Source organism: Euleptes europaea, chromosome 3 (genome assembly GCF_029931775.1).
Source record: "Euleptes europaea isolate rEulEur1 chromosome 3, rEulEur1.hap1, whole genome shotgun sequence".
Lineage (NCBI taxonomy): Eukaryota > Metazoa > Chordata > Lepidosauria > Squamata > Sphaerodactylidae > Euleptes > Euleptes europaea.
The window spans coordinates 103,800,230-103,825,702 of NC_079314.1; the positions used below are offsets into that span (position 1 = coordinate 103,800,230).

General features: G+C 44.3%; 1 protein-coding gene across 5 annotated transcripts in view; it reads left to right on the forward strand.

The window, feature by feature from the left end:
* DENND5B (DENN domain containing 5B) overlaps window positions 1-25,473 on the forward strand; it is a 145,743-nt gene that overhangs the window by 110,680 nt on the left and 9,590 nt on the right. For all 5 annotated transcript variants that reach the window (XM_056846143.1, XM_056846146.1, XM_056846142.1 and 2 more), the window contains 11 exons: window positions 564-695; window positions 1,859-2,011; window positions 4,914-4,992; window positions 6,019-6,100; window positions 10,729-10,857; window positions 13,426-13,547; window positions 19,321-19,466; window positions 22,138-22,256; window positions 23,733-23,920; window positions 24,570-24,652; window positions 25,217-25,343. In XM_056846143.1, the coding sequence (XP_056702121.1) occupies window positions 564-695; window positions 1,859-2,011; window positions 4,914-4,992; window positions 6,019-6,100; window positions 10,729-10,857; window positions 13,426-13,547; window positions 19,321-19,466; window positions 22,138-22,256; window positions 23,733-23,920; window positions 24,570-24,652; window positions 25,217-25,343 (1,360 nt within the window). The remainder of the gene's footprint in view (window positions 1-563; window positions 696-1,858; window positions 2,012-4,913; window positions 4,993-6,018; window positions 6,101-10,728; window positions 10,858-13,425; window positions 13,548-19,320; window positions 19,467-22,137; window positions 22,257-23,732; window positions 23,921-24,569; window positions 24,653-25,216; window positions 25,344-25,473) is intronic.

The following is a 25,473-nucleotide window of genomic DNA, read 5'->3' on the forward strand; positions in this document are numbered from 1 at the left end:
CTCCCACTGGCCTGCTTCCACCCGCCGACCAGCTGAGGGGTTGGCAGGCAGCCACAGGAATTGGCGAGCAATACCGGGCAGCTGGGAACCCTACGAAGTGAAAATGATCCCCTGTTCTTTCCCCTTCCCTGGCTTTTGTCCCTGGGTAGGGGGCACATGTGGATTTTCTTCTGGATGCAATAAAATGTCTTGGGTTTGTCTCTGCAGTTGGTATGCTCATGCTTTCTTTGGGGGGTGGAGCCAGATGTGGCAGCAGATCACTGCTCTCTAAAGCACCCTGCATGTTTGTGTATGTTGAAATGTAATTACAAACCAGATAATCCAGGTTTTCATGGCAACTATTGACCCTCGACAGAAAAATTGGCAGCTATATTCCCCGCCCCCATGCTTGCTTCCTAAAACTTTAAATAAAGCACCTTGGTGTCCAGACTTTTGCTTTAGTGTGGTGTGAATTTTTCACTTTGTTGTGTCAGACTGGGGAGCAGGGGAGGGGGAAGCAGAAGTACTTTCCCTGTTTTTGTATTAATCTACTGGTTTTTGTGTTGCTTTGTTCACTGGATTAGAAGTACATGCAAGAAGCAAGGACCTTGGGGAAAAATTTGAGGCAGCCCAAACTCTCAGATCTTTCTCCAGCTGTAATTGCTCAGACAAACTGGAAATTTGTGGAGGGTTTGCTCAAAGAATGTCGAATGAAGGTAAGTTTGAGTTACTCCCCCCGCCCTTGTTATGGACATCACAAATTAACTGACCATGTTGTTAATGCTTGTTCTCAAACTAAATGAAGTGGGAACCCCCTCTGAACTGACTGTAGTTCTTGGGACCTACTTGCAAAATAATGAGATGCATTATTTGCTCCTTCCCCACCATAAAGTGCCGAAATCTCAACTGAGTTGACAGTGAACAAGCTTATAATTTTCCATGTTCAGTGTTTCTATAGCATTGCTGAGCAGCAGGCTATATTTTGTGGTGCTTTTAAAGGCAAAACTCGGTTTTGCCATCAAGCCTTCCAGAGCCTCTTCCTCCTTCCTGAAATTGCGACTGACCTGTGTGAGAGTCGCAACCCACCTTTGGGCCCCAGCCCCACTGGCTGTTTACATGTCGTATGTTTAAGATACTTGTATGCTGCTTTTTCTGTCTCTCAAAGGAAGTCATTTGCATGTTGAAGGCCAGAGATCCCTGTGCCCTGTACCTGTCCTTGATATAAACCACATGTGATTGTACCTCAAGAGCATGAATGCTTTTGGCCAATTCACTGGAACTAGACATTAAGCATGCACAAGCCCAGATCTGAAACAAATTTTGGCATAACAATTCATTCACCTTCCTTGAGAACATGGTCAGTAAATAAAATAAAGGATCATAGAATCATAAAGTTGGAAGGAATCACCAGGGTCATCTAGTCCAACCCCCTGCACAGTGCAGGGAGTTCACAACTATCTCCCTCCACACCCCCAGTGACCCCTACTCCATGCGCAGAAGATGGCCAAGATGCCGTCCCTCTCATGATCTGTCTAAGGTCATAGAATCAGCAGATTGCTGACAGATGGTCATCTGGCCTCTGCTTAAAAACCTCCAGGGAAGGAGAGCTTACCACCTCCTGAGGAAGCCTGTTCCTCTGAGGAACCGCTCTAACAGTTAGAAAATTCTTTCTGATGTCTAGACAGAAACTCGTTTGATTTAATTTCAACCCGTTGGTTCTGGTCCGACCTTCTGGGGCAACAGAAAACAACTCTGCACCCCTCCCAATTTAGAATCATCATTTTATCTGCCTTTTAAGAATGCCCAGTTTTGCCCAGTTTTCATGTAAATCAATGGAAGGTTCCCTTGCGTTTTGGTTGATATCTGTAAATCCTTGCAGACGAAGCGTATGCTGGTAGAGAAGATGGGCCATGAGGCAGTGGAGCTTGGACACGGAGAGGCCAACATAACTGGTCTGGAAGAGAATACTCTGATCGCGAGTCTTTGCGACTTGCTGGAAAGAATCTGGAGCCACGGTCTACTGGTCAAACAGGTCAGTGAACTGAAAAGCTAAAGATCCTCATCAGTAATAAAACATTGTGCCCCGTCATTCAGGGTAGCTTCTGCTTCACCTTGAAGAAGAAGAAGAGTTGGTTTTTATATGCCGACTTTCTCTGCCACTTAAGGAAGAATCAAACTGGCTTTCAATTACCTTCCCCTCCCCACAACAGACAGCTTGCGAGGTAAGTGGGGCTGAGAGAGCTCTAAGAGAGCTGTGACTAGCCCAAGGTCACCCAGCTGGCTTCTTGTGGAGGAGTGGGGAAACCAACCCGGTTCACCAGATTAGAGTCCACTGCTCATGTGGAGGAGTGGGGAATCAAACCCAGTTCTCCAGATTAAAGTCCGCTGCTCTTGACCACTACACCACACTGGCTCTTTCTTGGACATGTGAGCATGTGAAGCTTCCCTAATACTGAGTCAAATCATTGATCCACCTAGCCAGTCTGTCGTCTACGTGACTGGTAATGGGTCTTGAAAGATTCACGCGGTGGCCTCTCCCAGCCTGTTAACATCCGATCCTGGAGATTGAATTTGGTACCGAATGCATGCAAATCTCATGCTCCACTGGTGAGCATTCAGAATATGCATATGACTCCTCAATCCCTCTTGCCACTCTTCAAATATAAATGAATCAACCAGGCATCTGTTTAACACACTTTATCCACAAAACAAGGAGTTAAAATGGTAACTAATCTGTTATATCCATTCCCTCCACATTGACCTTCATATAGTCTAGGGCTTGACAGCTGTGCCTTTTAATATAGAAGCTTTCTAGGACAAGCTATCTATAGTGGGGCTAAATCAGGAAGCACTTGGGGTGGGGAAAATCTGCTTTTCTGATCAGGCAGACCTCCATTCTCCTATAGATCCATACAAAGCAATTGATCTCCTCCATGTTAGCAGGGAAATCTCTTGGATATCCCTCTGCCACCACTTATCGTCAGCTCAAGAATTCCTGGTTTTATGGCTTAAATGAAGGCTTACTTTTAAAATATGGAGTGAGCCAAACTGGTTGGCCCAGCCCTAATGGAAAGGATGGTGATTTAGGATTGTAATGGGAGACAGAAAATCAGAACATCCAACTGATTCTCATTCTCTTCATACTCTGAAAAACACTTCTGTGTAAGAGGAAAGCCTGTAATATATATTTACTCACTCACACCCATATCATGTGTGTCAGTTCATGTACTTAGAAGCCACAACTGGCCGTGACGAAACATAATTTCTCACACCACTATTTCCATGGCAAAGTAGGGATTTGAACCTTGGGTTTCCCACATCTTAGTCTGAGACTCATCAAGATATAAGAAAAGCCACGCTGGATCAGACCAGGGCCCATCAAGTCCAGCAGTCTGTTCACACAGTGGCCAATAAAAAAGCAATTAAAAAAAAAAACACACACACACACAGTGGCCAACCAGGGGCCTCTAGGAAGCCCAAAAACAAGACGACTGCAGCAGCAGCCTGTCTGTGTTTCACAGCACCTCTGATTCTGGAGAGAACAGGTATGCATCATGACTAGTATCATCATCATCATCATCATCATCATCATCATCATTTATTTATTACGGTCAAAGACCAGCTTACACAAAAAGAAATATCATAAATAATTAAAAATGTCTAGCATTTGATCAAGTAAAACAAAAATTTAGTTACAACAACTAAATGGTCTGTTTATCATAAAAGACATTATGACAGTATTCATTTTGACTAGTAGCCATGGATATCCCTCTCCTCCATGAACATGTCCACTTCCCTCTTAAAGCCTTCCAAGTTGGCAGCCATGACCACACCCTAGGGCATAGAATTTAACTATGCATTGTGTGAAGAAATACTTCCTTTTATCTGATTTGAATTTCTCACCCTCCAGCTTCAGCAGATGACCCCACATTCTGTTATTATGAGAGAAGAAGAAAAGCTTCTCCCTGCCCACTCCATACCATGCATAATTTTATAGACCTCTATCATATCTCCCCTTAACCACCTTCTTTCTAAGATAAACAGCCCTAAACATTTCAGTCACTCCTCATAGGGCAGTTGCTTTAGCCCCCTGATCATTTTGGTTGCTTTTTTCTGCACCTTCTCAAGCTCTGCAATGTCCTTTTCTGGGTGTTGTGACCAGAACTGTACACGGTATTCCAAGTGTGGTCTCACCATAGATTTGTACAAGGGCAGTGTGATAGCAGTTTTAATCTATATTCTTTTTCTAATTACGGCCAGTATGGAATTTGCCTTTTTCACAGCAGCTGCATACTGAGTTGACATCTTCACTCTAACCACTACGCCACACTGGCTGTCATTATGCTAACATTATTTCCCTTTATGATTGTTTATACAAAGGGCTTCTGTCCCTAGAGTCTAAATGTGTTAGGATTTCTTGGTCTGTGCAGATCCACAAGGTTGAAAGATACTAAGCAGAGTATGGCTTTTATAGATCTGCTCCACCCAGTTTCCCTCAGTGGGTGCAGAGGATTTAGTAAGTGCCAGCATAGCATAGTTGTAAAGTATATATATGTAATATTGAATTTCCTTGGTTTGGAACCTAGCTTAGCTGTGACATTCATTGGAGGCCTTGGACGATCCCTTCTCTCTTAGACTTACTAGTTGTTTGAGACGCTAAAATGCTGAGTTCTGCTTCTTGGATGATGCCTGGAATATAAATGTGGCAATAATAATGTCTTCCAAGGTGCTCCTGCACTTTTGATTATGCACTGAAAGAGAGCAGCTTTCTCGATCTGACTTTCAAATCAGTGGCCAGTTCACAGGTTTTTCTTTTTCTCTTCTCAGATTCGAGCCACACACAATGCTCGGAAGGACAGAATTCATTGTTCGGCTTCTCCTTTTCATCTTTTGCAATGTGTTATACTTAACTTTGGGCTTTTCTTTTTCCGAAGGGAAAATCTGCATTGTGGTCCCATTTAATTCAGTATCAGGACAGGGAAGAGAAACAGGAGCATCTCGCAGAATCCCCTGGTGAGTAGAGAACACTTTCATCAGATGTGCAACAAGAGTAAGTATGGTAGGACCAGGTCCCTAGCATTTGGTGGAGATTTCCTTTTAGAGAGTGGCTCAAAATACCATTAATTCCAGAGGGCCTTATCAAGTCTGTTGTAAGGAGTCGCAATCAGCAAGGACTTGAGTCAAAAAAGAAATTAACAGACTATTTTACCTTTCTTCCAAGGAGCTCAGGGCAGCATACATAGTTCTGTCATCTTCCATTTTATCCTCGCAACAATCCTGTGAGGTAGGTCAGGCTGAGAGACAGTGATTGGTCACTGCGAACTTCAAAGCCGAGTAGGGATTTGAACCCTGATCTCTCCAGTCCTAGTCCAACATTCAGACTGCGGTACCTCATTTGGCTCCCAAAATATCAGTAGCGAGGCATCCTATCATCTGTGTTGCATAACCAAAAAGGGCCATGTGTCCAGTAACCCACTTCTAAAGATGGAAGTACCCTCCCTGGTCTTGGCAAAATGGTCTTAGAACATGCGCAAGCTCATATAGCAGCTAGCAGTTCTTCAGGGAATGGCTGTTCACAAACTAAGAGGTAAGAGATGTGTGCCCCACCCCACCCCGTAATGGAGTAGATGGCAAATGGATGTAGATTATAAATGGAAATAAGGAACATTTAGCACTTTAGTATTCTGGTAGTTTTGCAACTTCAACCATTTTATCACACTCTCTTTAGGTTTTGAATGCACGTTAATATTTTAATCATGTATAAAACCCCTCATGGAACAGGCTTAGATAGCTCATACAGTTGCAAAGAAGGCAGTGTTTGAGGATTCATGTTAAATCTTGAGAGTGCAGCTCTGGATTAACTACAGGGGAAAGGAGCCAGTAAGCAGCCATAATGTAGGAGCAGGAGAGCGGAAAATTATTTGCATGACATCCTTCGTCCCCTGGTGGAGTCTTCAAAGAAACTTGGGATTATATCTGCCGCTTTCTATAGATAATCCATTTCTAACACACTAATGTATTTTTTTTCCTCCTCTGCAGTTGCCGTTGGGCCAGAAAGAAGGAAGTCTGACACGGGACTTATGTTACCTACTCTGAGAGTCTCCCTTATCAGTGACATGAGGTATAAGGTTGAATTTAGAAAACTTTGGCTCAATTTTCCCCGTATGTACATAAGTGCTGTCAAGTCACAGCTTATGCTGACCCCAGCAAGGGGCTTTTGAGACAAGTGAGAAGCAGAGGTGGTTTGCCATTGCCTTTCTCCATAAGGTCTTCCTTGGTGGTCTCCCACTCAAGTACTGACCCTGCTTAGCTTCTGAGATCTGACAAGATTGGGCCATACCATGCCGCCTTCCCTCAGTTTTCCCCATACAGCAGTGTCAAAAGTTAACGCTGATACAGAATGATGATGGTCAAATAAGTTTTGTTCTGATTTTGTGTGAGACTTTTTAGTCTGATTTTGTCCCATTCTTCTTTCAAGGCACTCAGCATGGTATAAATGGCCTGTTTAAAAAATTCTCATAATAACCATGTGAGGAAGGTTAGCGGCCAACTTACCTTCATGGCAACATGTTTAACATTACATTTCCTGAACATGACAGTAATTACATGCGTGTGTTGGGGGGGATTTGGGTGGGCAGTACTGTCTCTGTGTGCAGCGGTGTTCTTCCTGAATGTCTCCAAGAATAGGATTCCCTTGACTTAATTTCCCTTCCTACCCCAGTGTGTGGAGTGAGCCAGTTACTAGGTCTAGTAAATTGATCTAAAAATAAACTGCCTTTTTCACGGGAGCTGAGCAAAAGGAAAAGTAGACAAGAGTAATTCAAACATACTCGAAGTATTTGTAATTCCATGAGCCAAATTGTTGTATTTCTCAACATGCTAAGAGTTTTCATTCGCTTGACAGAAGCAGTGGGGAAAAATGAGACTACAGATGGTCATAATTTGTGCCTCCAAAATCTGAGCTTGTAGTAATTTTCGCTTCTAAATAGATGTTTGTTGCTAATTGCTAACCCAATAAAAACAGAAAGTTGACCAACTGTGTCAAGCAATGCATTGCGAGTGAGTTAATTGCCCCCAGATATGTGTTCATCACAAATTGTTGCTGGTGCGATTTTTGTTGTCAGACACCTCTCTTGTCAAGCTGAGGGCGGGGTGAGGCAGAGATGAAGCGAGACGGACAGCATCTGTGCCTCAGGGAGCCGCACAAAGACTCCCAGTTGCCCAATGAGCAGAGGCCTGTGTGTCACCAGACCTGCTTTGGCCTGTGAAGAGGTAGTCTTGTGATTCTGCAACACACAGACAGTGACTCTCCATCTGAGGTCTAGGTCACTTGTGCAGGAGGATGAGGTGGCAGAGTCCTGAGACGGTGGGATGGACTAATCCACTTCAGACTGCAGGCGAGGGATTCTGGGTTTGAACACTCTGTTGCATAGAAGCCTGCTAATATTATTTATTTATAATTTTTTTGATGCCATCCCTCCAGTGACCTGCTTGAGGCAGTTTACAATTAAAACAATAAAACACAGCAATTAAAAACAAAGCTATTGTCAATAAAACAGCCGGAGCATAACAGCATAAAATATACATTGAGCAGTCTGAAATGCTGCAGATAAAATGATCCTTGGGGCCAGAAGCAGACCATAAAGGGTTGTGTGTATATAATATTTTTATGCCGGTGTTCAAAGGCCGGCTCAAGGCCGCTTACAATTAAAAACCAAAGTATTAAAACTCAAGCCATTAAAACCTTTAATTAAAAGCCTGGGTCAAAAAAAAGAGAGAGAATGTTTTAACCTGGTGCCTAAAAGTAAAGTAGGTGCCAGATGAGTCCTGGAGGGCAGGGAGGTCCAAAGTTGAAGTACCAGGACTGAAAAAGCCCTGTCTCCGGCCTCCACCTGCCTCATAGAGAGCAGGGTCTTAACTGGCAGGATGGACAATATGGCTGGGGGCAGTTCTTCAGTTACCCCAGCCCTAATCCGTTTGGGGTTTTAAAGGTAAGAACCAGAAGTGATTGGGGCAGAGTGTTATTTGCCCCACTGTGACTTCCATAATTGCGCAAATAGCATACCTCAGGTGCCTTGGTGGCCCTTGTGAGGGCAGAAAAGCGGGATATAAATTTTGTAAAATAAATCCCCCGTCATGTCAATTCAGATCAAGAAAATGGCAGGGGGAAGGGAGCCCCCCCTTCATGTAGTGGTTTTGCTTCAAATAGGGGTTCCCCGTGTGCCTGATTTTTAGAGGGAAAAGAAAACATTGACAGAACTCCTGGCATCCCTTCTGTTCAAGCTTACATTTACAAGTGGCAAGACAAACGAATCTCACATACAAGGAAAATATATGTTCGTCAGAAATTTTATATGTGTGTGTGTGTGTGTGTGTGTGTGTGTGTGTGTGTGTGTGTGTGTGTATCCCCTCTACAAATCAGCCCACTTCGATATTATTGACCCTTTGATTAGGGAAATGGACTCTGGTGATGAGGGTGAATGGACGAAAAGGCTTCTGCTGGGAGACAGCTCACCAAATCACCACCCAGGTTGCAAAATATTGTGCCGTAGCAATGAAGCTACGTTGCCTTAATGTGCTTCCTTAATCTTTGGAAACGTAAAATTGGGTGATTCGTGATTTTGTTGGCCTTGGTTGTAAATATCTACTCTGTACGGTCGGTTTCTGTTTTATCTGGCATATTAGCCGCAAATAAAATTTATTTATTTATTTATATGCAAAATAAGCTGACGTAGACTCATCTGTGCATTAACTGGAGTCATCCGATTCCAACCTCGTGTCTCATAGTGAATGTTTAATGCTGATTTTCAATGCTGGTTCCCCTGGAATCATAATGCAACACCAGTTAGAAACTAAACACAAATATCTTTTGTAATGTATCATCTGTTTACCCTGTCTTTTGGGCACAACAGAAGATAGAGAGGAAGTTTTGTTTTAGGTGGTAAAAGCTGCCTTCTTCTCCTGGGTGATGATGATAGCCATTGATAGCTCTTTCTTCCTTTGCAAGTATTGGCAATGATTAATCATCACTTAGTGTGTGGTGTGTTTTAAATGGAGTTCATCAAAGTTGGGAGTGGAAAGAATCTGCTTTGATAGAGCCTCTTATCAAAAGGTTTTAAATAGCTATACTGAGTGCTTTCAGCACGACTTGGGGGAATAATGTGCGCATCGTATTTTTCAAGGACTTTCTGATCGCATGCCCAGTGTGTTGGAAGCCCTAAGAGCTGGTTGTCAAAAGAGTGAGCCAAAACTGTGGGGGTTGATTTGCGGAGCATGTGTGCTGCAGTGCCAGAAGCAAGATTCTTTTTTGTTGTTTGTTTGGATGGTTGTGAGTCAGTGCTTTGGGAAAAGGGAGTCCGTGGGAGTAGTTAACAAAGGACAAAGAGATCTGTTGGGGATTATCTCACTACTCTGAAAAGGCCTGCTGGAGTCTCAAGGACTTGCTTTAAGGTCTTAATTTTGTGTTAAGTGGCTAGTGGGCCCCACGGTAAACCTGTTGTCTTGTGCAGAACTATTAGTCAAGGTTAGGATGTAAATGCACAGCAGATGGGCTGTTTTGAAAAACGCAGCAGTAAATGATGCAAGATTTTAAGCTGCATATATTGCAGTGAGGCAGCTCTGCACTGCTGCAACGCTGGAATGGGGAGGCATGGTATGTAGGCTTCTCCACATGACCCAGAGTTTCTCACACTTCTCAAGTGGTATATGAAGGAGATGCATCTCAGTCATTCCCATTCAGCCTTTGTTTGGGGGCCTGCAGTGGTTTTCAGCAGTCCTGTTAGAATAACAACAGAGAGGCTAGCAAAGTAAATGTTCACGTTTCGTTTTTGCTCCATCTCTTCTTGCCATTCCTCTGGGTCAATCTTACAATGAGAGACTGCAGGCAAAAAAAAAAATGTCTTTTTTGAAATGTTATGTACAGCAGTTAGTAACTTTGAGATCCCTCAGAAAGTGGGCAGAAACATTTGGATTTGCAATCCTGGGTTGTAGTGGTATATTTTGTACGTTTCTTCTATTCCTTGCAACTCGTTTTGAGATTGCCCATCATAAACACAGTTATACCATTCTGAGACCATTGAATTCAGTATTTGAAAGGCTGTCATATAGAGGATGGTGTGGAGTTGTTTTCTGTTGCCCCAGAAGGTCAGACCAGAACCAATGGATTGAAAATTAAATCAAAAGAGTTTCGAGCTAAACATTAGGAAAAAACTTTTTAACAGTTAGAGCGGTTCCTCAGTGGAACAGGCTTTCTCGGGAGTTGGTGGGCTCTCCTTCCCTGGAGGTTTTTAAGTGGAGGCTAGTTGGCCACCTGTCAGCAATGCTGATTCTATGACCTTAGGCAGATAATGAGGGGGAGGGCAGGAAGGTTTGCATCAGTGTTTGGCTCTCATGGCTATTTCTTGCATGCCCAGGGTAGTACTGATCACCACTTTGGGGTCAGGAAGCAAATTTCTTCCAGGCCAGATTGGCCAGGGATCCTGGGTGGTGGGGGGTTCCCCATCTTCTGGGTGTGGAGTAGGGATCACTGGGGTTTAAGGGGGATGTAGTTATGAATTTCCTGCATTGTGCAGGGGGTTGGACTAGATGACCCTAGCGGTCCCTTCCAATATGAGTATGATTCTATGAACTTTGCTTAGGATTGCACTATAAATCACTTGGGAAGATAGAGCTGAAGATGGAGCATGACGAGCACATTGAGATAAACAAGGATTTTATGTTTGAATTTTGTGTTTTGTTCCTTTTCTGCAGGCACATTCAGAACATGAGTGAAATAAAGACGGATGTGGGTCGTGCCCGAGCCTGGATAAGGCTGTCCTTGGAAAAGAAACTTCTCTCCCAGCATCTTAAGCAGCTTCTTTCCAATCAAGCTCTGGCAAAGTGAGTAACTTCCTGTTCTCCCCTGGTTGGTCCCTCTTTGGTGTTTTTTAAAGCCTTCCTCATCTAAAGCTCTCGAGTTTCCATGGGTACTAGAGCCACAGTTTTGCACTTCGAGACTAAGTAGTTCACCCCAATGAAGATTCTGTGTTGCTTTCAACATAAACTCACTTTCTGCTCTTTTATTTGTAATATTCTTAAAAAAAAAATACTTACTTTGGGATTTGGTATTTAAGAATCCCGGATTGTCAGTGGGGGTCAGAGAGCATAGCCCTAGCCTGCCCTTTGCCACTTGGCCATGAAATATCTCCTCCCTCTCCTGAGGTCTACAGGGAATAACCTGTTCTCTAGCTCCACTTTATTTAATTCATGTATACCCTCCCTTTCTCCCCAGTAGGGACCCAAAACAGCTTACATCATTCTCCTCTCTTCCGTTTTAAGAACATAAGAAAAGCCTCGCTGGATCAGACCAAGGCCCATCAAGTCCAGCAGTCTGTTCTCACAGTGGCCAACCAGGTGCCTCTAGGAAGCCCCCAAACAAGACGACTTCTGCAGCATTGTCCTGCCTGTGTTCCACAGCACCTAATATAATAGACATGCTCCTCTGATACTGTAGATAATATGTATGCATCATACACCAGCGTGGTGTAGTGGTTAAAAGTGGTTGACTCTAATCTGGAGAACTGGGTTTGATTCCCCACTCCTACGCATGAAGGCTGCTGGGTGACCTTGGGCTTGTCACAGTTCTTTTAGAGCTCTCTCAGCCCCACCTACCTCACAAGGTGTCTGTTGTGGGGAGAGGAAGGGAAGGTAATTAATTGTAAACCGCTTTGAGTCTCCTTAAAAAGGTAGAGAAAAAGCTGGGTATAAAAACCAATCCTCCTTTTCCTCCTTCTCCTTTTCCTTCTTCTTCTTCTTGACTAGTAGCCGTAGATACCCCTCTCCTCCATGAGCATGTCCACTCCCCTCTTAAAGCCTTCCAAGTTGGCAGTCATCACCACATCCTGGGGCAGGGAGTTCCACAATTTAACTATGTGTTTTGTCCTCACAACCCTGTGAGAGGTAGGTCAGGCCCAAGGTCACCCAGCAAGCCTCCATGGGAGAGTGCGGATTCAAACCTGGGCCTCCCTGCTCCTAGTCCAAGACTTTCTAACCACTACAGCGTGTTGGCTTTCCATTCCACTTTCCCTCCAACAAGTTAAGGGTGGTGGCTTATCCTGACAGCTGTGAGGTAAATTAGGCTGGAGAGTGTTGCCACAGCTGAGCAATGCTTTGAACCCGCATTCCTCAAGTCCAAGCCCAGCTGCAGCCCCTGTCAACATTTTATACTACCAGACATAAGTAGATTAAAATCTCTACATTCTTAGGGTGTGTAGGGATAAGTCTAACAAATGACCTTTAAAGCCCTGCAGGAATGGGGACCATCTCCTCCGATATGTTCCCCCACATACTTCGCTGTTGTCTGGAAAGGCCCTCTTTCTGAGATGGGGGAAGCAGCTGTGAGGAATCCGACTTTCTTGGCGTCTGCCCCATAGAATAGAGCAGACTCCCCAGACAGCCCTGCCAGGTTGGCCCTTGAATTAGTTTTCACAAGAAGGTCCGGAATGGGATTTGGGAGAGAGGCAGGCTTTCCCTCAGATTTCCCAAACTGGCAGGCTGCTGGCGTTACGGATAAAATGCTTATGTAGCGTTTATTGATTTGTGTGCATTGTGATTTAAATACAATTTAATTATGCTGATCTCTTGCAAGCCATTTAGAGATCTTCTTGAGGCTATAAAGCAAGATGCAGTTTCTTAAACAAATGTTTGTGATGAGCAAACAGAAGGATCTGAGATATACGAAGAAGAAGAGGAAGAGGAGTTAGTTTTTATATGCCGACTTCCTCTCTCTTTTAAGGAGAATCACATGAACACATGAAGCTGCCTTCTACTGAAGTCCATCAAAGTCAGTATTGTCTTCTCAGACCGGCAGTGGCTCTCCAGGGTCTCAGGCAGAGGTCTTTCACATCACTTACTTGCCTAATCCCTTTAACTGGAGAGGCCGGGAATTGAACCTGGGACCTTCTGCATGCCAAGCAGATGCTCTACCACTGAGCCACGGCCCCTCCTCTAAATCAAACTGGCTTACAATCTCCTTCCCTTCCTCTCCCCACATCAGACACCTTGTGAGGTAGGTGGGGCTGAGAGAGCTCAAAGAGAACTGTGACTAGCCCAATAGAACTGTGACTAGCTGGCTTCATGTGTAGGAGTACGGTCTCCCATCCAAATACTTGCCAGGGTCAACCCAGCTTAGTTTCTGACATCTGACAAGATCAGACTAGCCTGGACTATCCAGGTCAGGGCATAGTCTATATACCAACCATATAAAAAGTAGGCATTATGTGTCACTGTTGTTAAATCCAAAAATTAACGAACGCAGGCAAAATATGCGCCTCAAATCCGAGCTGCTGATGTTTGACACACTGATGCAGAAGAGGCAGATGTTATAAGTTTGCATCCACTTTGTTCTCATTCATTGTTAGCTTAGGGAGGACTCATTGAAGTCTAACCACTTTCCCTGGTTCTTTGCAGGAAACTGTACAAGCGTTACGCCTTCCTGCGCTGTGAAGAAGAGCGGGAGCAGTTCCTCTATCACCTTCTTTCACTCAATGCTGTGAACTACTTCTGCTTCACAAGTGTCTTCACCACCATCGGTAAGTAGGGAGCAATCCCAGCCTTCTCTACTTTGCATGATAAAGGGACACCTGGCATTATTGCTACAAAGCCTGCAGATGTGGCTGTTGAGATCAGCGTCCCTTATTTTCTGCAGAAACTAGAGCACTGGGAAAAAATCATATATATGTTGTGCTTAGACCATAACTCCACAGACGTGCATCATGCAGAGGAACATGGGATAATATAATCTAAAATCGTCACACAAGTAACCATTTGCCAGGGCAAATTAAAAACTAAATGCACACTGAACTGAAATAGAACATAACAGGATTGTGGTATGGATTCTGGTTGAAAAGGAAAGTTCTGACCATTTTTATTTCCTCCAAGGAAAAATAAGGAGGCATCTTGTTGTGTTAGGTAAATTGATATGGGAATAGGTAGTCCTTAAGATATATTCTGGACCTAAGCTGTATAGGGCTTTGAATTGGGCCTTGAATTGGGCCTGAAAGAAAATTGGGAGGTGGAATGATTTGGGCCCTGTGATTCACTCCAGTCAACATTGTGGCCTCAGAATTTGGTACCAACTGTAGCTTCCAAACAGTCTTCAAGGGCAGCCCTATGTACAGCACATTGCAGTAATCTAATATGGATTTTCCCAGCACAGTGGCAAGATCTTTGTTGCTCAGGAAGGGTCGCAGCTTGCTCATCAGCCAAAGCTGGTGAAAGGTGCCCCTGGCCACCACAAGGGCCTGTTTATCCAACAGGCGGCCTGGGTCATCTAGCAGAACCCATGGGCTACGAACCTGCTCCTTGGGGTAGTATAGTTGATTTTATTAGACCCTTTAATAGTGTTGCCTGAGTTGATATGAAAACAGTCTTGGAATCTGGATTTGTTGCAGGGTCTAGTCCTGGAGTTTGTGTTATCCATTAAGTAGTCCATTGTTGTTGATAGTTGTTCTCAGTTTGGGGGAAGGCTGTCTAGGCCTCTTGTCCAGGGCCTGTGAAATTTATGGATCATTTTCTGGGATGGTCTATAGATTAGTGAAGGGGCTGTGGCTTAGTGAGAGAGCAACTGCTTGGCATACAGAAGGTCCCAGGTTCAATCCCTAGCAATTCCAGTTAAAAGGACCAGGCAGTAGGTGATAAGAAGGCTGAGAGAGTTCTGAGAGAACTGTGAGTAGCCCAAGGTCACCCAGCTGGCTTCATGTAGAGGAGTGGGGAAAACCAACCCGGTTCACCATATTAGATTCCACCGCTCATGTGGAGGAGCGGGGAATCAAACCCGGCTCTCCAGATTAGAGTCCACCGCTCTTAACCACTACACCACGCTGGCTCACCTTTAGCAACAGTGCACCATTTAGATGTAAGCACTGTCCTTTGCCAGCCCTGGCCTTAAGAAAGGATGGAGATCTACTGGAACAGGAGGAGGTGGAGGCAGTGATTTGGAAGTAGAAAGAGGCTTGGAGGGAGAGGAGTCGGCGCTGCCAAGTTCTGACACAAAAATATATGCAGCTAAATACATGACGGGTTTATTACAGTCAAATTGTGTTGGGTGTTCAGGATTTGGCAAACTTCCCCTAGTGCAGCTGCCAGCTTTCCTGCTGTGCCTCTAACAGCAGCCTAGCGCTCAGAATGATTAGGTAACGTTTCCCCCAACATTTACATTAAAAATGGGTGGAAGGATTCCAAGGATACAAGGGTCTTTTTATCAATAAAGTTTCTTGTCTCTAGCATGTCAGATGTGCACACTTTTCAAACAGTGCTTCCTAGGAGACTTACAGAAGGGACAGCACAGATACAAACGGCTGTATATGTCCGATCCTTGTAGCTAGAAATACATCTGGAGAACCGGGTTTGGTTCCCCACTCCTCCACATGAGCAGTGGAGGCTAATGTGAGGAACTGGATTTGTTTCCCCACTCCTACACGCAAAGCCAGCTGGGTGACCTTGGGCAAGTCATGCTCTCTCAGCTTCACCTACCTCACAAGGTGTCTGTTGTGGGAAGGGAAAGGTGATTGTAAGCCGGTTTGATTGTGCCTTAAGTGGTAGAGAAAGTCAGCATATAAAAACCACACTCTTCTTCTTCTAAAGCAATCTTTGTGTCATGCTAGTTCATATCTTCTGCCTCCTTAAAACTGAATGGTTTTTACCAGCAGTGCTGGCACTTGCTAAATTTCTACGTATCGGGCTGTTGTTATAGGTGTAGGAGCCACATCAATTGTGATTAGGGGCCACGGCTCGATGGCAGAGCGTCTGCTTTACCTGCAGAAGGTCCTGGGTTCAATCCCCGGCATCCACAGTTTTAAAGGATCAGGTAGTAGGGGATGTGAAAGGCCCTGAGACCCTGGAGCGCTGCTGCAACTCAGATTAAAATGTACTGACCTCGTAGACCAATGGTCTGAAACGTAGTAGGGCAGTTTCAAAAAAGAAGTTAGGCTACTAGGCTACTAGGCTAGAGTAGAACAGTGCCAGAAGTGGAGGGTAGGCAGCTAGATTTTATCTTTTTGTACCTCTGCGGCTTCGTGACCAGAGATTGCTCTTGGCTGAAGAGGTAGGGTTGCCAACCTCCAGGTACTCGTGCTAAACCTGTTGGAGAAGGTACAAAAAAGTAGCACTAATGACTAAATGGAAACTGTTCAATCATTGCTTATAATTATAAATGTATAACTAAACCACGATTGTGTATACTGATTTTATCATAAACATGTAATATGAGGGCTCTTAGAAAATCGCACTTGCTATTATGTAAGGTCACAACAAATAATACACAAGCATACACAAATGATGGCAAACAACTTTGCAAACTGCAGTTGACATTGGCAAAGTCCATAAGCATACAGATAGTGACCCAATAGGTTCCAGCGCTATATAAACATCCTGAATTGGAAGTAGAAGCATGTAGAAAAAAATCATAGTGGGACCAACTAATGAAAAGAAGGGGTTCCGGTATAAGTCCCTTTTCACCGAGGTTTCTTCGGTCCTGGTCTTTATGAATATAGTTAGTTGTTAGATGATGTAGTAAGATGTGTTTTTATACCCGATTGTGTTTACAGTATTTCGCACTAGTTTATGATTTTGAGTGGAAGAGCACAACCAGGACCGAAGAGTTAACAATTGGTACCTTTAAAAAGGGTACAAAGCTGCCAACCGGCCTAAGGGCACCCAGCCAGCTTCACAGCGGAGAAGGAATCTGCCCCGGATCTCCCAGGTCCTAGCACAACCCAGGTTTGGATCCCTGCTCTGCCATAAAGATTCCTGGGTGCCTTTGGGTCGCACATTCAGCCTAACCTACCTCACAGGGTGGTTGTGAGGATACAGTGAAATAGGGGAGAACAATTTTGTAAGGCTGCTTTCTGTTCTCATTGGTAATAAAAGGAGGTGTATAAACAAGAAGCCAATGTAACAAGGAAGGGAGGTGCCTTATGCATCTGAGATAATTTTGCCAACCTCCTGGTGGGGCCTGGAAATCTCCCATGATTACAGCTTCTCTCCAGAAGATAGAGATCAGTTCCCCTGGAGAAAATGGCTGCTTTGGAGGGTGGACTCTACAGTATTACACCCTGCTGAGGTCCTTCCCCTCCCCATGCCTTGCCCTCCCCCAGGCTCTACTCCCAAATTTGCCAATCCAGAGCTGGCAACCCTATTTGTGTCTCTAAGCCATGGTCTCAAGGGTAGTGGGAAGGGAGAGCACGCATGAGGTTTATTTGGGTAATAAACTGACCCAGCATGTGCCGCCAGTCTCTGTTACAGAAATAGGCAGTAAAATATGATTTTTTTGGGTCCTAGAGCCCTGTGGCGCAGAGTGTTAAGCTGCAGTACTGCAGTCAAAAGCTCTGCTCATGACCTGAGTTTGATCCCAACGGAAGTTGGTACCCGGCTCAAGGTTGACTCAGCCCTTCCATCCTTCCAAGGTTGGTGAAATGAGTACCCAGCTTGCTGCGGGTAAAGGGAAGATGACTGGGGAAGGCACTGGCAAACCACCCCGCAAACAAAGTCTGCCTAGGAAACGTCGGGATGTGACATCACCCCATGGGTCAGGAATGACCCGGTGCTTGCACAGGGGACCTTTACCTACTGTCCTTCCTATCTTCTAAAAATAGCAACATGAATCTGCAGTTTCCAAATTGACTTATCCTTCTATCCTGGCTGCTTTGCAAATAGCGGCATCTAGTGGATTTATTAGATCAGCACATGCTAACAGTAGATCCTGGAGATGCATTCCACATGGCTGTAAAAGCTGTGACAGATTTGGTACACACTGTTTTCGGTACAGAAAACAGCATAACTGGAAGAACGTTCTCACTTTCATTTTAAACTTGTTTATATACTGCCTTTCCACAGAGGTGAAGGTAATTAACAGCCCTAAAGCTAGTTTTTAAAACAAACCAGGGGAGGGGGGGCTATGCAGTGTATCGTCAACTATCAATTGTTAAAAATATCAATGCAACAGCTATTAAAAATTTTCTCAAAGACTACCATCCGTTAAAAAGCTCTGTGGAAAAGCCCTGCCTGACATCCCTTCCTGATGGCTGACATTGCAGGTGCCCTTTGTACACCTTCAGACAGGCCAATCCCCAGGGATGGGGGGCAGCAGGGAATGAATTACAGATAGGCACGCCCTTTGATGAGAAGGGACAACAAGCCGAAATGGCAAGGGAAGAATTTATATTCTACTTTTGCTAGTCGCTCAGTTCCTCTCAACCTGCACAATAAAACATATTAGGAAACTAAGTTTATGCCACAACAAATATCTCTTTATCATGGCCACTAGTAAACATGGGTACTAGTCATGATGCATACCTATTCTCTCCAGGATCAGAGGAGAACACCTAATATGTTAGGAGCTGTGGAACACAGGCAGGATAACACTGCTGCAGCTCTCTTGTTTGGGGGCTTCCTAGAGGCACCTGTGTGGCCTAGTTGGCCACTGTGTGAACAAACTGCTGGGCTTGATGGGTCTTGGTCTGATCCAGCAGTGCCTTTCTTATGTTCTTAAGGTGCTAGGAGGCTTCAACAGCCATTCCAAGAAGGCTTTCCTGGGAATAAGCAGGTCTGCTAAGACACAAGCTCCATTTTATTCAGTGGGATTTGTTTCTGAACAGACCTGCTTACGATTGCTCCCTTTTGGGACCTGCTTACGGTTGCTCGTTTTGGTTGTGTGTCTGTGTGTTGAATGCTGTCAAGTCGCAGCTGACTCACGGCAACCCCGTAGCAGGGAGCTTTATTTGAGCCCACGTACATTCACAGGTGCCAGCCATTCCACTTCTTTAAAAAGATGTGTTCTTGTGCACATTTAGATGTGGCTGCATAAGAATGTAGTCATTTGTCCGCACATAGTCCTTGACCCTTTCATTGTAATATTACTGTTCTTCTGCTTTGTGGTTGGGTTTTCGCTCTCTTTCGGATAGGAAGGCTTTTATGATAGAAGGAAGCATTTGTTCACATGACACGAAAGTAACTTACGGGATGCACTGCCGCAAGATGCAGAGACAGCCACTAGCTAAGAAGGGTTAGACAAACTCAAGAAGGATATCAGCTATGAAACCCAAAGGCAGCTTCTGTGCGCAGAGGTGCCGTACCTTTATGTGCCAGATTCTCAGGACGCATTGCTGCAGTGTACTTTAAATACATTACGTATTTTTCAGAAGAGCCTTCATGTTATCTGCATCCTGCTATAATTAATATTAATGTTGTGGTGGTTTCTAGGGTGCCTTCAGCAGCGCATACGTGCGTGCACTCTCTCTTTCTTATACATATAGTACTGCTTTCCTTTAAGTTTCCAGACTCTGTAATTCCTGTTTGCTGTTGCAGTGATTCCGTATAGGACTGTGATAATCCCCATTAAGAAGCTAAGCAACGCAATCACCACATCGAACCCGTGGATTTGTGTTTCGGGAGAACTGGGGGATACGGGAATAATGCAGATTCCGAAAAATCTTTTAGAAATGACGTTTGAGGTGAGTTTCATTCCTTAACCCTTACCTTGTCGCTTCCAAATATCGGCTGCTGCCATGTTTCTTTGTTTTTTAAAATTACTTGTGTTTAGAGTAATGCTTTAAAAATATGCAATAAGGTTCTTAATTGATAATATGTTTACGTGGGTTTGTTTTTTTGGTAGTTTATGGATTTAGTAATGTAGTCTTAGCCTTTTAAAAATAGCCTTTTGGTTGCATTCAGACATCATGTGACACCTCTGCTTGTTCATCATGGCCAATGAGAACAGCTTCTTTGCCATGCCTTGCATGCCTTTCCCCCTCCCACCTCTCTTTGCACATAGACCATAACTGAAGGCTTCCTGGTTTGGGAAGCCATCCATCAGACTCCAGTTTGCCATGATGTCTGAATGCAGGCTGTTGGGCAAATCAGTCCTGTGCTGTCGTCCCCCCCCCCAAAAAAAAAACCTCCCCCAGAGATTCTAAACATCAGTTTAATCCCAGTGTAGAATGCCGCTTTTTCAGGAGAAAACACACTCCAGTTTGCCAAGGTGCCTGCATTCAGATATTTCTGCAAAATGTGGAGTTTCATTCAAGACTTCCCAAACCAGGAAGACTATAATCATGCTTTGTACACAAGGAGAGGTAGGAGAGAGCATGTGATTGCAAGAAGCAGCTGTATTCATCTCACACGCAGGCAAAGAGTTGTTCATGAGATCCAAATGTAGCCTTGGTGTGTGTTTAATACATATTGTTGAAAGCCACCTTGTATGCATGTTGTGGAAATGCAAATTAATTTAAAAACATTTTGCTTATTTCTGGTTAAAGAAACTTGGGTTGCTCCCTGGCAGAACCATGCTACATTCTGGTGGCAGAAAAGAAACTTTCTGTCTTTGGCCTTTTATGCATTCTCAGTTTCCTCACGGTCTAACTTCCTGTTTTTTTCGGAGAGGGGGGTTCAGTTATGTACGTGTTTTGCTCCCCCTAGTGGTCAATTCGATATAACACCCGGTTTTTTCAAGCATAAAAAGCTGCTGATTTAAATTGCAGGGAGAAACACTTCATTTAAAGCTGTGTGATGTCGAATCGACCATCAGGAGTAAAACATATGCAGAACTTTTTTAAAAAACCCGAAGAAACTGGAAGTTAGATGTGAGGAAACTGAGAATGCATAAAAGGCCTTTGTCATCTCCTTAAAGGCCTTTTGTTTACACAAAGGCAATCAGCAAAAGCTGAAGATCCCCACATGTTTACAGGGCCGCTTTCTCTAGAGATTATTGTTTCTACACAACTGCAGCAACTGCAGCAGTGTCCATGCATATAACAGAAGGAAGCATGAGAGGTGCTTTCCTTTACTGCAGCTGACAGTGGGAGGATCCTGTTTGGACACATGGACACAGTCTCTGCCTCCCTCTGCATATTTTAGCATTTCTCAGTTTACCAGCTGTATCTAATGATGTTATGCATGCACTGAAGAATATGTAGATGTATATAAAACAAAAGTGTGGCTCAAACTACTGTGGCTCAAACTACGAGCATTCAAGTTTGTCTCAAAAATGGGATTGGATCCCAAATTCAGCTGAGACTCCATTAAACCTATTGAAAGTAAGCCCTGAGCTGGCTGGCCCAAACTGGCCTGATCTCAGCAGATCTCAGAAGCTAAGCAGGGTCAGCCCTGGTGAGTACTTGGATGGGAGGCCACCAAGGAAGTGTGGGGTCACACTACAGAGCCAGGCAGTGGCCAGCCACCCCTGAACACCTCTTGCTTTGAAAACCCCATAAGGCCGTCATAAGTTGGCTGCGACTTGACAGCACTTTCTATCACATTGAAAGTGTAGCAAGCTTTGGGTTAGAATCAGCAAAAGCAGAAGGCCTGCAAAGCTAGTTGTTTGACCAAGTGTCTCAGACTGGTATGACTTATTCTCAGTCTAGGTTCTCTCTCCACTGCTCTTTATGTATGAAATCATGTTGATGTTTGGAAACGTCCTTCTTAGATGCCATTCAACATTCTGTTTCCTTCCCCCCCGCCAAAGAATCGCTCTGTGTAACTGAGAAATGTATTTTCCTCACCCACAGCGAGCTGGTTCCCCCCGCAAAAGAATTGCTCCGTGTAACTGAGAAATGTATTTTCCTCACTCATGGGGAGCTGGTTCACACAGGCATACTCATGGCCTCCTTACTGCAGCCCCAAACCATGATTTGCACATGTGAACAGCCCATCATAATGATAATATGACCGATTGAACTTCAGCATCCTTTCAAATCCAACAAGTCGGTTCACCTATACAGCTGCCACCCTTAAAGGCCTGGTCCATAAACACATGTATGTTGTTTGACGTATGTCCAGTGTGGATACCGTACCTTGCTGACTGGAATTTCTACTTGTGAATGGACGCCACGGAAAAGTGTTGCAGTTGAGACAATGTGGGTTGGGATGACTGGTTGACCTGTGGCGGAAAAGATTGCAACAGTTCATTCACAGACTGTGAAGTGACAAGCATACATTTGTGAACCAGACCACAGCTGGCCACGATTAATCTGTTTATAATACACAGGTGCTGACTTAAAGCTCAGGGGAATAAAGCCTGCTACGTTTGCTTCTTTGAGCACAAAAAAATGGGGTATTTTTTCCTGTAGGTTACAATTTCTAACATTATTTTGAGCTTAAGCTTTCTCTCTCTCTCTCTCTCTCCAGTGTCAGAACTTGGGGAAATTAACCACTGTTCAGCTAGGTCATGACAACTCAGGGCTGTTAGCCAAATGGCTGGTGGATTGTGTCATGGTCAGGAATGAAATCACTGGACATACCTATAAGTAAGTAGAGGAAATTCAGCTAAGTATTTCTGTGGATGGCCAGCATGACTGAGCTCTGTCTTCATTGATTAGAAATTGTGGGGTTAAATACGTTTATATGGATACTTCTTTCTTTTAACCAGCACTGCAAATAAATTAACAATTTTTGTAGCCTGCTTGTGGATACATGTGCTTTTAAAAAAAAAACAACCCTTTTTTTAAAACCCTGTAATTTCAGAGCTTTAAAAGCACAGTTAAAAGCCCCAGTGTGATATAGTGGGTGGAGTGTCAGAATAGGATCTGGGAGACCCAGGTTCAAATGCCTACCCTATCCTGCCGGTCACTCTCTCTGAGCCTAACTTACCTCATAGGGTTGTTGTGAGGATAAAATGGAGGAAGGGTGGGTGAACCCACCCCCAGGGAAGGAGAGCCCACTACCTCCCGAGGAAGCCTGTTCCGCTGAGGAACCGCTCTTAACTATTAGAAAGTTCTTCCTAATGTTTAGCCGGGAACTCTTTTGATTTAGTTTCAACCCACTGGTTCTGATCCGACCTTCTGGGGCAACAGAAAACAACTCGGCACCCTCCTCTAGATGGTTATCATATCCACTCTCAGTCTTCTCCTCTTCAGCTAAACATACCCAGCTCCTTCAACATTTCCTCATAGTACTTGGTCTCCAGACTCCTCACTATCTTTGTTGCCCTCCTCTGGACACATTCCAGCTTGTCTACATCCTTCTTAAATTATGGTGCCCATCATATTAATTCCTTCTATTCTCCCAACCCTTTAATGTGAGCCAGAATTTGCTCAGCCAAAGGATAGACAGTTTCATTGAGCACACAAAAACTTCTCCTTATACTCTTTTTGGTAAACATTCTTCTGTAGCCTTGAAACGCCATACAAAAGCAGTTTCCAGGCTTTGCCTTTTATCCCAACCTTCTGCCAAGAAGCTCAAAGTGGTGTATGTTGCTTTCTCCCCCAGCATTGTGTAGTGATTAAGAACAGTGGACTCTAATCTGGAGAACTGGTTTGGTTTCCTCATTCCTACACATGTAGCCTGCTGGTTGACCTTGGGCTAGTCACAGTTCTCTCAGAACTCTCTCAGCCTCACCTACATCACAAGGTGCCTGTTGTGAGGGGCGGGGGAAAGGAGGGTGATTGTAAGCTGCTTTGAGACTCCTTTTGGTAGAGAAAAGCGTGATATAAAAACCAACTCTTCTTCATTTGTTCCCACAACAACCTTATGAGTTAGATCAGGCTTAAAGAAAGGGTACGGCCTGCCCCCTCCAAAATGTATTCTCAAAGTGCAACACTAACTAAGCGGACTATATTGTCCCTGTACTGATGTCACGTACATGGATCGCAGGGCTCGGATGACTTGAAAGAAAAGAATGTGATTTTTTTCCAAGTAGAAGCTTGTGCGAGCCAATCTTTTCTTTAGGGGAAAAAGAAACACAATCTAATTGTCGCTCCCTCTTGTTTTGTGCGGCACCTCAGGTTCCCGTGTGGGAGGTGGTTGGGAAAGGGAGTGGATGACGGCAGCCTGGAGAGAATTCTTATAGGAGAGCTGGTTTCGTCAGCATCCGACGAAGATCTAGGGAAGCAGTGCCGAACCCCACCTCAGCAGAAATCCCCAACTTCGGCTCGGCGCCTGAGCATCACCGCCCTCACAGGGAAAAATACAAGTAAGGTTTAACTTCTGGTAGGGGTGTCAAGCAGACAGTACGGCTTTTGGGGAACAGTCCCTTTTTGGCTTTCGTCCACAAAATGGATACATTTTATGCTTGCAAGATGGGCTTTAATCGTCCACCTATGCAATTTTTCCTGCACGTTAATGAATGCGTACATGCAAAAATCTGGGATAACCCAATTTTACCAGTTTTAGAACATTCAATTTTTCAAAGTTTGGACCACTGGCATTATGATTGCATTGATGAATGTATACTTACTTGAGAGAAGATTGGTAACGAAAGTTTTAAGAAAATGCAACGTTCCCAGACCTTGTGGATCCATAGGTCTTGTTTACAGTTTTAGGATAGTAACTTCTTCCTAAAATGTATGGAATTTGCAGTTTGACCTGAGTAAGTGCAAGCATTAAACATTATATTTGGATAGCTGTTTATTTATGTTTTAGGGGGTTCATAATGAAGCTGTTTTGTCTTAAACATTAATGGCACACCTGTCTGAACGTTTAGAAAGCATTTAATGCCATTCACTGCTTGCAATCTGTGCAGAATACAGCAGCTTTAGCACCCCTGTAGTTATTTACCATTGAGGGTGAACTCAGCCTCTTTTGCTCTCAACTTTTTCTCTCCTTTTTTTTTTTATGTTTAGAACCCAACGCAGGACAGATCCAAGAGGGAATTGGGGAAGCGGTGAACAATATTGTGAAACACTTTCACAAGCCAGAGAAAGAGGTATCTTCTGGAGCAGGGGCTATCCCTGTTGCTGCATGTCTGTGCCGAACCCCAGATTTCTCATTTTGCCATTTGAAGAGCAAAACGTTTGGATTGATACCAGCTGTATCTCCGTTTCTTGACTTCTGTACCAGGAGTGGTTCTTCGTGGTTCTTCGTGCTTTCACACCGAGTCTGTGCAGATATAGCTTCAGAGCTTCGCCCTTCCCTTTAAGAGGGTGGCCCCACAATAAAGCTACTTATAGGCACAGGGAGAGGTTGTGCTCCCCAACCGCTGGCCAAGCTCTCCCCAAAATGTTTCTCCTGATATGTGACAGCCCCAAAACACGCCTGTGCTCTTTGCGTAGCCATTCTTGCCAAGTCATTGCTGTGGTCCTGGAATCAAAGGTGGAAGTTTCTTCTGCCTGGCGGCAGAAGAATGGAAAGATGCTGAGATTGTCGCTCACCCAGAAAATTTGCTGAGAGGCACCACTAAATCAGAAGCGGGATACCATTAATGGTATTTTTTTAAAAACACATGTTGATATGTTTGAAGTGTTCCCTGTCATTCTTTCTCTTTCTGCAGAGGGGAAGCCTCACTGTTCTGTTGTGCGGAGAAAATGGCCTGGTTGCGGCACTGGAGCAGGTCTTCCACCACGGTTTCAAGTCTGCACGTATATTCCATAAAAACGTCTTCATCTGGGACTTCATAGGTAATCAGCATGGTTTTCTGGGCAGAGACCCTGGTCGTCCATTACGTTTGCATTTTATCTGGTACTGATGAAACCGATTTCCAGCGGGTATTTATTCTTGCTGGAGAAGGTCACGTTAATTCACGGCTGG